At 40.9% G+C, this 11,960-nt stretch overlaps 1 protein-coding gene across 1 annotated transcript; it reads right to left on the reverse strand.

Moving 5' to 3' along the window:
- Positions 1-414: 414 nt before the first annotated feature.
- On the reverse strand, positions 415-8,962 carry LOC134298708 (glutathione S-transferase Mu 4-like). The gene is made up of 7 exons (XM_062979771.1): positions 8,935-8,962; positions 8,580-8,809; positions 8,364-8,439; positions 4,898-4,962; positions 3,539-3,634; positions 3,330-3,440; positions 415-674 (listed from the first exon to the last, which is right to left on the reverse strand). The coding sequence occupies exons 1-7, from the start codon at positions 8,960-8,962 to the stop codon at positions 579-581; spliced, it is 702 nt and encodes a 233-aa protein (XP_062835841.1). The 3' UTR covers positions 415-578.
- Between the last annotated feature and the right edge of the window lie 2,998 nt (positions 8,963-11,960).

The following is an 11,960-nucleotide window of genomic DNA, read 5'->3' on the forward strand; positions in this document are numbered from 1 at the left end:
CAATAGAGCAGTGTCTTTATTGGCCAACCAAAATGCACAAAATATTCCATGCAAGCTTTGAATGCTTCATTGAGTTATTTATCAGAAAATGATACTAAATTCCACTGATCTCATTACTGCAAATGTCAGGCCAGCAAGATGGCAAGTTCTTTCTTTCTGCTCCACTTGCTGGCCTTTTTGAATGCCTGGGTGGGAAAATTTGGGTCCCAAAACCTGCTTTTGACTTATACATGAGGTTGATAAATACATGAGTATATATGGTAACCTCTCACTCTTGTATTAGCAATTAACCTCTAGTTTAGCTTTATTAGAGCATCCCAACTTTATAGTGGGGGGGGGGGGGGAGCAGAAAAAGATTATCTAAGGGAATTACAGTATGTGATTACAGGCAGAAAACTAAGAAGCCAAACAACCTTTAACTACCAACAGATTTTATTATTCATTCCTCGGAATGTATTTCGGATATTGCAGCTACTGTGCAACAATGTTCTGATGCATGAAGGGAGGTCGTGAGATTCAAGGCTCCTCGCTGGCTCAACATTTGCAAGTGTCAGGACACCAAGATTCCTGTTTTCCTTCTATTTTTTCTTGTTGCCCCACGTGGCATTTCTCAAAAAGATGGGAGTTCTCAAGAAGCGGTCAGATTTCATGTAGGCAGAAATCTTATCCAAGGCCTGCAAAGGAAGCCAACAGAAAGATCCTTATTAGAGTCAACTTATATGGGTTTTCCTGAACATTAAGAAAAACTCTTTTTGATTGATCTAGGTAACACGTGGCTATGCCCCCCCCCCCCAACCAGGTAATTAGAATCATTCTAGATATTAAGCAGTCAATTAAAGTTTTTTAAAAATATGGTATTGAAAGTTGAAACATTTGATTCAAAGTGTCCTCCCTTCTTGTCTACCTAATCTGACTTTTCTGTGATATAAGATGATCTTCTAAGCAATGCTTCTCCACCTCTTCTTCTTCTCTCTACTTTTAGCATCCTAGAGTAGGGCTACATTACCAATTCTTGGGTAGCATTTATTAGCATTTATTATCTTAGGGCTCTTCCACACAGCCATACAGCCCAGAATACCAAGGCAGAAAATCCTACAATATTTGCTTTGAACTGGCTTATCTGACTCCACACTGCCATATATCCCAGTTCAAAGCAGATAATATGGGATTTTATTCAGCTGTGTGGGGCTTTAGCCTTTCTATAATACAGCTAACTCTTGTGTCCACAGATTCTGTACTGTGTACTATGATGGAAATAATAACAATAATAATAATAAGTGTTCGACTTGTGATTTTGTGATACGAAATCCAGCATATCTATCTTGTTTGCTATGTCATACAATATAATAATAATAAAATAATAATAATATTTCTTTATTTATATCCCATTCCATCTCCCCATGGGGACTCAGGGAAACTAACAAACATAAAAATATTCAACCATCCATGTCTTGAACGTATCCCCCACCTCCTTAAAAAAACTTTGATTTTGCCATTTTTATAAGGGAAATTATTTTAGTCTATGGACTTCGGAAGTCATAGGTGGTCTAGAGTAAATCAGGGAGCCCATAAAGTGAAATCCAAGAACATATAAAAAGCTTGATGTCCTTTAGTTCTCTGTTGCTTAATCTGGATCTCTAAGGAGTGCACTCTGTCAATCCAAAATACCTAGAGGACACCAGGTTGCCTAACCTGTCTATAGATCTTGTCCATGAGCAACAAAGCCTTCTGGGACCTGGAAGCTTTTGTATATGCAGCCTAATAGAGAGCTCTTCAATTAAAATCTGTAGGTATCCTACATTGGATGTTTAGTTACAAATGCGTAACCCAGGAACCTACAAATCTACCTTAATGACCACCAGCAACTTTTGAGTAAAGGAGTTCCATTCATTTTCCAGTCCACAAAGAGGAGTATGTTTCCAGCTGCTTCCCATCAGTTAGCAAGGCTGGGACAAGGAACTGCAACAGAGATCCTGCTTTGGATTGTTTCAGTCTCACTCACTGGGGCCTGGAAATAGTTATCTGCCTTGCATCCCAATCAACATCTGAACAGATCTCCTTCATTTTATGTAGCTGCTGGTTGTTAAGGTGGGATTTAATATACAGTGACCTCATAACATTACAGAGCTTACAATTGTTGACAACAGTGGAGGGCTTGGGTTATAATTTCAGTATCAACAACAGCAATGTATTATTTTGCTGAGATCTTCTTTTGTGTGATATCTAGCCAAGGTCTATTATACTCACCCAGAGACTAAAAATACATAGAATCATAGAATCATAGAGCTGGGCATGTTTAGCCTGCAGAAGAGAAGGCTGAGAGGAGACATGATAGCCACATGTATAAATATGTGAGGGGAAATCATAGGGAGGAGGGGGGAAGCTTGTTTTCTGCTGCCCTGGAGACTAGGATGTAGAACAATGGCTTCAAACTACAGAAAAGGAGATTCCACCTGAACATTAGGAAGAACTTCCTCACTATGAGCACTGTTCAGCAGTGGAACTTTCTGCCCTGGAGTGTGGTGGAAGCTCCTTCTTTGGAGGCTTTTAAGCAGAGGCTGGATGGTCATCTGTCGTGGGTGCTTTGAATGTGATTTTCCTGCTTCTTGGCAGGGGGTTTGACTGGATGGCCCGTGAGGTCTCTTCCAACTCTATGATTCTATCCACTAGTGAGGTCTTGAATATCAACATCTAACAACATGGAGGTGATATCTTCCACACTAAGCTCCCCATATGCTACAAATAGTAGCAGGAGATATAGTAACACTGTTTTACCACTTAGTTCTGTTTCTAAGAGTGGTATATCAGAAGTTGTTCTGTATTTGATTTATTTGGATAATACTTCTTGGCCTGTGTTGTGAACTGCCTCTTTAAAAAGTTTAAAATACCCCAGTACTGAAGATGTTGTGGAATGCTTTCAACTTGGGATAAAAACTGGTCGTGGTGTTTTAGGACCAGTCTTCCCTTCAGTTGACTTCATAAACTTCCCTCTATTTTTAGAGGTTGGAGTGAAAATGATAATTTCTCAAACTCTGCTCCTCCAGGTGTTTTGGACTTCAGCTCCTAGAAATCCCAGTCAGCTTACCAGCTGTTAGGAATTATGGGAGCTGAAATCCAAAACACCTGGAGGAGCAGAGTTTGAGAAACAGTGTGGTAAAACCTGGTTTGTCAACACTGTGACATCAAGAGATATGGCAGACAGTTAAAAAAAATGGGAATGTTTGTTGGAATGAGGTTCCGTTGTCACTAATTTCACTAAATTCCCTTTGAAACTAATATTAAAACAACCCTTCAGTTTGGAATTTCAAATGTAAGTGCAGTAAATTCACCTCAAAGCGATCCATGAAATCCTTTAGATTTTTGAACTGATCCAAGCATTTGGGCTGAAATATCCGATGCACATCAAAAATATCATATGCAAGGAAATCTACATAGGTGATCTAAGAAAAAAAAATTGAAAAAGGAAGACATTGTGAACTGAACCCCAGACTTGAGAAAAATCTTGGTCTTTGTATGACGTATTATGCAGCACGTGTACCTTATTTCCTGCAAACCAATTTCTGTCCCCTAGAAACTGGGAGAACAGCTTCAGCTTCCCAGGTAGCTGCTCAATAAGCTCAGGTTTCAATTTTTCCTGCAAAAAGAGAACCCTAAGTATCATAACACAAGCTTAATTTCAACTTTCCTCTTATAAAATCTTATGATACCTCCCACCCCAAGGTCGCTTTTTCCACAATCCTCTCCCCTAGCCTTTTTGCTTCTCCCAATCCCAGGAATGAAGAAGAAAAAAATGGTAAGTCTTATAGAACTAGTGTCCTCCAACACACTAATTGAAGACTTAGTCTCCCATTTATTGTCAAATCACCTTCTGAATTCCCAGCCTCATGCAATTAGGAAGGAGAACACAAGACATAAAACTCACAAAATCTGGGTTGTAGGATATTCTTCCCAAGGTTACCCGGAAATCCCAAACCTGGTTCTCAAGTATATCCATCAGAATTATTTCTTCTTCAGTCCCCCCACCTATAGCACAAGACCAATTTGGGTTTGCATTACTTTAAGAGTTTTAAGCCAGCATCCAAACAAATACTGGCCTCATAAACACTCACACATCTTGTGCTTGCGTGCAAGGTATCGCAAGATGGCATTGCTCTGTGTAAGCTTTCTCTCACCATCAATCAAATATGGAAGTTGTGGGAAAAAACGATTAACAATACTGATGAGATTCTTCAGTGATTTTTACACTTGGTCATCTTCAAAAGACAACGTACAATGTTAGGCTAATTAGTAGGCAAAGGTTTCCCCTTGACATTAAGTCTAGTCGGGTTCAACTCTGGCGGGTGGTGCTCATCTCCATTTCTAAGCCAAAGAGTCAGCGTTGTCTGTAGACAACTCCAAGGTCATGTGGCTGGCATGACTACATGGAGTGTCGTTACCTTCCTACCTTTGCATGTTTTCGAATTGCTAGGTTGGCAGAAGTTGGGGCCATCAACGGGAGCTCATCCCGTCATGCAGAACTTACTGACCCTTCCGGTCAGTAAGTTCTGCAGCTTAGTGGTTTAACCCACTGTACCACCGTGGCCTTAGGCTAATCAGTACAGAAAGAAAATCTGGAGATTTGGGGGACAGAAACAGCCTGAAGAAAGAGTACTAGTAGGTGGTTGCTTATGGCCTTCAGAAAAGAAACCAGAAATTAACAACAACAACAACAACAGATTGTCTTGGACACTCTGATTGAGATTCTAGTCATACCTAGTTTTTAACTGCCATTTCTACTTAAATTTAGCACTGTGAGTTTGAGCATTGGAGGACACATCTCAAAGTTAGCAGCAGCCAACTCATTCCACTTCAACGCTAACACTCAACATTGGTTTGCGATGCCACAGTTGCTACATACGTTTGGGAAGTCCAAGCCCAGTTTCTCCTTCACACTAGTCCACTGACTTGTGTCAAAATCAGGAGCTGTAAATAAGGAAGCAAATCATAAATGCCAAACCCTTGTTTGTACTTGTCCAGAGTTATTTTTACTACTATATCTATAGCTTGCAGGTTCAGGAATGACTGAGATTCCAATAAGCAATAGTAATATAAACTACATTGCAAAAGAGATCACAACTTATTAGTTTCAGCTGTACCTGTCCCCGCTGGTTTGCTTTTAATTACTCTGATTTTATCTCCTTGTATTTTAATGTATTGTCCATTTTTTTATTTTGTGTATCATTGAAATGTTTTAAGTTTTGTCAAATATGTTGTGTCGTTTTTCGGGCTTGTCCCTGTTGTGAGCTGCCCCGAGTCCCTTCGGGGAAATGGGGCAGGATATAAAAATAAAGTTGTTGATGATGATGATGATTATTATTATTATTACAATCCAGTCTCCAAGAAGTAGTCCCTTATGCTGCAAGCCCAACTTGGGTTGGATCTACACTGTCATAAAATCCAGTTTCAGAATGCAGATTAACTGCTTTGAACTGAATTATATGAGTCTGCCAAGTAATCAAGTTAAATGCTGGATTCAAAAACTGATTATATGGCAGTGTAAGATAGGGCCTTGTAAGCAACTCCTGCCAAACGTAATAGGACTTGCTTCATAGATAAAAAGTGAAACAATATACAATTTATGTTTGTCACAGTAATATCTAAACATTTCACCTTCTCATTTATCCAACTGCATTGTATCATCTTTTTTCACAACACCATCATCTTTTGCTAATTAATCTTTAATTCTGTCAACTCTCCAGATCCTTTCATCTTCTCCAGTAATGGATGTATGCTTTCTATTCAAAGCCCCAAGAGCTAAAATAAACAAGAATTGAGATAATGGGAGACTTTGCCTTTTTGTTTTTTTATTTCACATGGTTTTATTACTTTATCATTAACTGAGATTTGTGCCTTCTGTAAAATATAAATTTTATTTATTTATGTACTTATTGTATCAGAAGCAAACCAAGGGTGCAAGTTGTAATGTATTTGAAAACACAAACAAAGTTAAAAACTTGGCATTATACTAAATGTCCTTTGAGCAGTAGTTGGCCACTTGGAGTGCCTCTGGTGTTGCTGTAAGAAGGTCCTCCATTGTGCATGTGGCAGGGCTCAGACTGCAATGTAGTAGGTGGTCTGTGGTTTGCTCTTCTCCACACTCGCATGCCATGGACTCCACTTTGTGGCTCCATTTCTTAAGGTTGGCTCTGCATCTCATGGTGCCAACGTTATACATTAATTCATTTAGTTAAATTATTACCAAAGTTCATCTCTTCCAAAAAACTACTAAAAAGGCCCAGGGAACAGTGAATGGGGCAGGGCTTCGCACAGTAAGGAATGGTTCCCTGACTTATGACCATGTAAATGTAGAATCTCTTTTAGGAAACACAATATCTAAACCAGGGGTGGTCTGTTTCTTGTTGTTGAACTACAACTCCCATTAGCCACAACAAGCACAATCAGGGGACATGGAAGCAACAAGTTTGAAACCATAAAGGAAAAAAGAAATAGATGTGAGAATAAAGGACTTGTATTATGTAAACTCCCCTCTCTAACTAATTACTTTATAAGAGCACATGTGGTTGTTGTTGAACTCCAACTTGCATCAATCCCAGCAAGCACAATCAGTGGTCAGGGATCCTGGGAATTGCATTCCTTACAATGGTGTGTGTGTGTGTGTGTGTGAGAGAGAGAGAGAGAGAGAGAGAGAGAGAAAATTGACTATATGTGATCTAAATAATCTGATTTAGGAAGATATGAGATTACCAGTTTCAAAGTACATCAGATTTATATTATTGGCATTCTTTCCATCTCATCTTGCTTGCAGAACTAGTTCCTAGTTTTTCAAGTCTAAGTTGACTCCTCTAATCAGTAGACCACATTCATATGAAATGTGACTTTTAGACATAAAAAACCAGGTCTTTAGTCATCTTATATCAAAAGGAAAAAATATATTTACATTGTTCTTTTACATGCCTAAATAATCAGCAGATGGGATATTAATCTTGCCTATAACCATCCCGTTATGACACTGGTATTAGAGTAAAAAGTCAGATTTTGCTAACTGTTACTTAGAGGTCTAGTCTCATGAAACCGTGAATTATGATATTTTCCTTTTTAAAAATAAAGAGTGATGGAGAACCCCTGAGACCATAAAAATCTAGTAGACCAGAAATATTTAATAAGTGGGATTTTAGAACTGCCAGAATGTTTAATGTAGTGTAACATTCTGTTTCAGGCAAACACTGAGAGAAGCCAAGCATGAAGGCAGTGGCCTCCACCTCTTGTCCTTTCCCAGTATTTGGTAATTATACTGTCTTTGCTCTGGGAGATCCTTCTTGTATATTAAGCTAAGTGCAGGAGGGCTAGTGCAATATGAGCTTATGGGAGAAACAGGGAAAATGATACTGGGTGCTCTTGAAAGATTTTTTTAAGACTTACCTTATATACATATGAATGAGTCTAGAAAATTTAGTCAAAAATCAGCTCTGAAGACCTGGGTTGATTTAACCATGTGAGGACTGTACCTTAATTCCTATCAAAAAAGGTACTCTTCTCATTATCTGAGGCCCCTTCTACACTGCCATTATCTGTTTTGAACTGGATTATATGGCGGTGTAGACTCAGGACCCTTCTACACTTTCATATCATCCAGATTATTAAAGCAGATAATACACATTATCTGCTTTGAACTGGATTGTATGAGTCTACACTGCCATATAATCCAATTCAAAGCAGATAATCTGGATTTATTCAGCAGTGTAGAAGGGGCCTCATATAATCCAGTTCATAGTAGATAATCTGGATATTTGATTTGATAGTTTGGATTATCTGGCAGTGTAGAAATTGGATCTACAATGCCCTTTATCCCAGGATATCATCCCAGATTATCTGGCAGTATAGACTCATATAATCCAGTTCAAAGCAGATAATCTGGAATTGGAGCCTGGGATATAGGGCAGTGTAGATCCAGTCTCAGATGCTTCCTTCTTCCACAGAATGAACCTCAACTTAACCATTCTTTTATCAGGCTATAATTTTGGCCTCCAAATCTGCCATTGATTTATACACAAATGTATATGTCTCAGGAAATGAGAACGTGACCTAACTTAACCCTGATTAGAAGAGCCCCCAAAAGATGGCTCTTAAGTGTAGGGTTAAGGTTGGGGCTTCACAGATGGTCCTTCCTAGATAAAGAGACAAACTGGTTCCTTGAGAGAAGTGACATCTATAAGTAAGAAACATGCCAAAAAGCTTAAGTGCATAGAGCAAATAAAGCTACAAAAGTGAAAACACAGGGCTCGCCTTAGGTAGACTCTCCTCTCCCACTAATCGGTTCATTCAAGCATGGATGCCTCTTTGCTGCCAGTACTCGGACTCCTCACCTTCACCAAAACGATACCGTTTGTCTTCATAGGGTGTTTCTGTGTATTCTAGAAGGAGCCTGATTGCATGGGCGAGCTGCAACAAAGACAAAGGCAAAGAATTACTGGAGAGTTAGGAAGAGCTGCCCAAGAGGCAGGGAATAGGCTGGATTGCTGTGCGTTTTCCGGGCTATATGGCCATGTTCCAGTAGCATTCTCTCCTGACATTTCACCCACATTTATGCAGGCATCCGCAGAGATTGTGAGGTATTGGAAACTAGGCAAGTGGGGTTTATATATCTGTGGAAGGTCCAGGGTGGGAGAAAGAACTCTTGACTGTTGGAGGCAGGTGTGAATATTGCAATTGATCACCTTGATCAGGACTGAATAGCCTGGCAGCTGCAAGATCTGACTGATTCCTGCTTGAGGGAATCCTTTGTTGAGAGGTGTTAGCTGGCCCTGATTGTTTCATGTCTTGTTTTCAGAGTGTTGTTCTTTATTTAATGTCCTGATTTTAGATTTTTTTAATACTGGTAGCCAGATTTCATTCATTTTCATGGTTTCTTCCTTTCTGTTGAAATTGTCCATATACCTGTGGCTTTCTCTGTGTAGTCTGACATGGTGGCTGTTATTCCATAGACATATAAATCCCACTTGCCTAGCTTCCAACAGACCTCCCAACCTCTGAGGATGCCTGCCATAGATGTGGGTGAAACGTCAGAAGAGAATGCTTCTGGAACATGACCATACAGCCCGCAAAACTCACAGCAACCCAGTGTGAAAGGCCATGAAAGCCTTCGGCAACACACGGAATAGGCTGCTTCAGAGTCTGGTGAAGTCTCCTTCTCTTGAGGTTTTTAAGCAGAAGCTGGATGGCCATCTGCTGGGAGTGCTCTGATTGTGCGTCTTTGCATTTCAAGAGCATCCAATTCTACTATTCTCCGATTTATCAGGCATTAGCCTTCTCTGCCCTAGAGTGCTGCAGCTCACTACAACTCCCAGGATCCCCATGGCAGTTAAATTAATGTAGGTGTCAAACTGCAATAATCCTGAAGTGTAGATGCACCCTCAAGGCAGACATGAAAAGTTGAGGTGTCCGCCTTTCCGCCCCTGGAAAAGCTTCACTTGTTGAACATCTGTCTCTAAATGCAACAGCCGAAAACCCCTTCCAATGGATCCCTGCTCCTTCCAAAGGGCTCTGACTTATCCCACGGATGTCCCAGTAGCCCAGCGTGACGCTCATCTTCTTCCCAACTTTGCCCTTTCTGCTCCTGCCTCTTACACGCTCTCCTCTCCCGTGGGAACACTCTCAGACTAGAGATCTAAAGCAGGCTCCCTCCTCCCATTCTTAGTGTCGTCTGCTTCCTATAGAACTCTGGGAAATGTAGTTTGGAAAGGTGAGGACCTTTCTAGCCGAGAATGCCAAAGGCCCCGCCCTAAACTACATTTCCCAGAATTTTGCAGGAAGCCGAAGACACCAAGAATGTGGGGGTGCTCACTTTAAAATGCTAATCTTTTTTCAAATCCCAGTGTCGAAAATGTTAATTGCTGGTCTTATAAAACCTTATCAACTTGTTAAGAGATCTCACTGGAAACAAAATATGGTCACAGTTAAGCAACCTTTAGACTCCTTATGAACTTTTAACAGTGTCAAACGCAGAGCAGGAAGTTCCAAAGGGTGCATCTATACTGTGGAATGAATGCAGTTTGACACCACTTCAACTGCCATGGCTCGATGCCATGGAATCATTGACCTCAAAGGAATTGTGAAGAATCAAAGGAATTACAGAGGAAGAATGGAAATGGGAAGAGCTGGATGTGAGCATGGGACTATGACTCTGGAGACCAGGGTTTGAATCCTCACTTGGGCATGAATGCATGCGTAAGTCACACTCTCTCAGCCTCAGCAGGAGGCTGTAGTTTGGTGAGGCACCAGCACTCTTGGACAGAGAAGACTAACGCTCTTGTAAAACTACAAGCGCGGCTGGTGGGGACGAGAGACAGGGCCTTCTCGGTGGTGGCTCCTCGGCTATGGAACTCCCTCCCCAGTGACATCCAGCAGGATCCATCCCTTCTGGGATTTAGAAAGAAGTTGAAGACCTGGCTATGCGCACAATGAACTCAGTTAGCGTTGACATGGATTGGATTAAGGCTTTTGCACAAGGTCTGATGAATGATTGGCATATATATTCGGTGTTGCGCTGTGATAAATCTTGTATATCTTTATTTTACTATGTTATTTAACTATTTTAACTGTTTTATTCTTATTTTATTGTATTATGATGTACTGGTAGTGATCCTGCCAGTTATGTAAGTCACCCTGAGTCCCCTCGGAGAGAAGGGCAGGGTAGAAATAGCGGAAATAAATAAATAAATAATATAGCTCTCATGATTCCAGAGCATTCAGACGTATGGCAGTGAACGTGGTGTCAAACTGCATCCATTCTACAGTCTAGAATCAAGCATGGGCAAACCTCGGCCCTTCAGGTGTTTTGGACTTTAACTCCCACAATTCCTAACAATTCCGGTAGGCTGTTAGGAATGCCCATGCCTAGTGTAACTGCACCATGAGACTGAGAAAAAAAACTTATACTATAAGGTTTTGTGAAGATTTCTTTTTGGTGGGGTACATATACACCCCAGAAATGAAAACTGGAACATTAATATATGTTGTGTGCTAGGAGACCATGATCCCTTTTCAGTCCTTTGGTTTAGTGTTGTGTGCCTTTAAGATGTTTTTGATTGATTGATTGACTGATTTACAGTATTTATATTCTGCCCTTCTCACCCTGAAGGGGACTCAGGGCGGATCACAATGTACACATACATGGCAAACATTCAATGCCATATGACATACAGACAGAGACAAAGACACAGAGGCTATTTAACATTTTCCAGCCTCCAGGCTTCATGAGGGTATGCTCAATTCCGGCCACAGGGTCATTTATTGTGACCCTAATGTGAAACTGTTATTTGAATGTTCTCAGCAGGAAGGATATGCCATTCTTCAAAAAGGACTTGCCATTGCCTCCCACTGAGGCTGAGAGAGTGTGACTTACCCATGAATTCATGGCCAAGTGGGGATTCAAGCCCCGGTCTCCAGAGTCATAGTCCAATGCTCAAATCCAGCTTTTCCCCTTTCCATTCAGTCAGCGTTTTCCATAGACACCTCCAAGGTCATGTGGCTGGCATGACTGCATGGAGCAGCGTTACCTTCCCCCCGGAGCGGTACCTATTGATCTACTCACATTTGCATATTTTTGAACTGCTAGGTTGGCAGAAGCTGGGGCTAACAGCAGGCGCTAACCCCGCTCCCCGGATTCGAACTGCAAACCTTTTGGTCAGCAAGTTCAACAGCTCAGTGGTTTAACCCACTGTACCACCGGGGGCTCCATTGGGAATTGTATTTCACTACATTTAGAAGACATGAGGTTGCCTAGCCCTCACTTTCCATGACTGAGCAAACAGTATTTCAGGCTGTGTGCATATGCATCTTCTGTATCACTGGGTATCCTGTCTTGGTGCCTTCTGATGGCATGAAAATATTTGCATTCTTTCTCATTAGAAATGGGTGGGAATCATAAGATGTTCTTGACTTGCAGCTCCATGCACTGTACA

Source organism: Anolis carolinensis, chromosome 4, assembly GCF_035594765.1.
Source record: "Anolis carolinensis isolate JA03-04 chromosome 4, rAnoCar3.1.pri, whole genome shotgun sequence".
Lineage (NCBI taxonomy): Eukaryota > Metazoa > Chordata > Lepidosauria > Squamata > Dactyloidae > Anolis > Anolis carolinensis.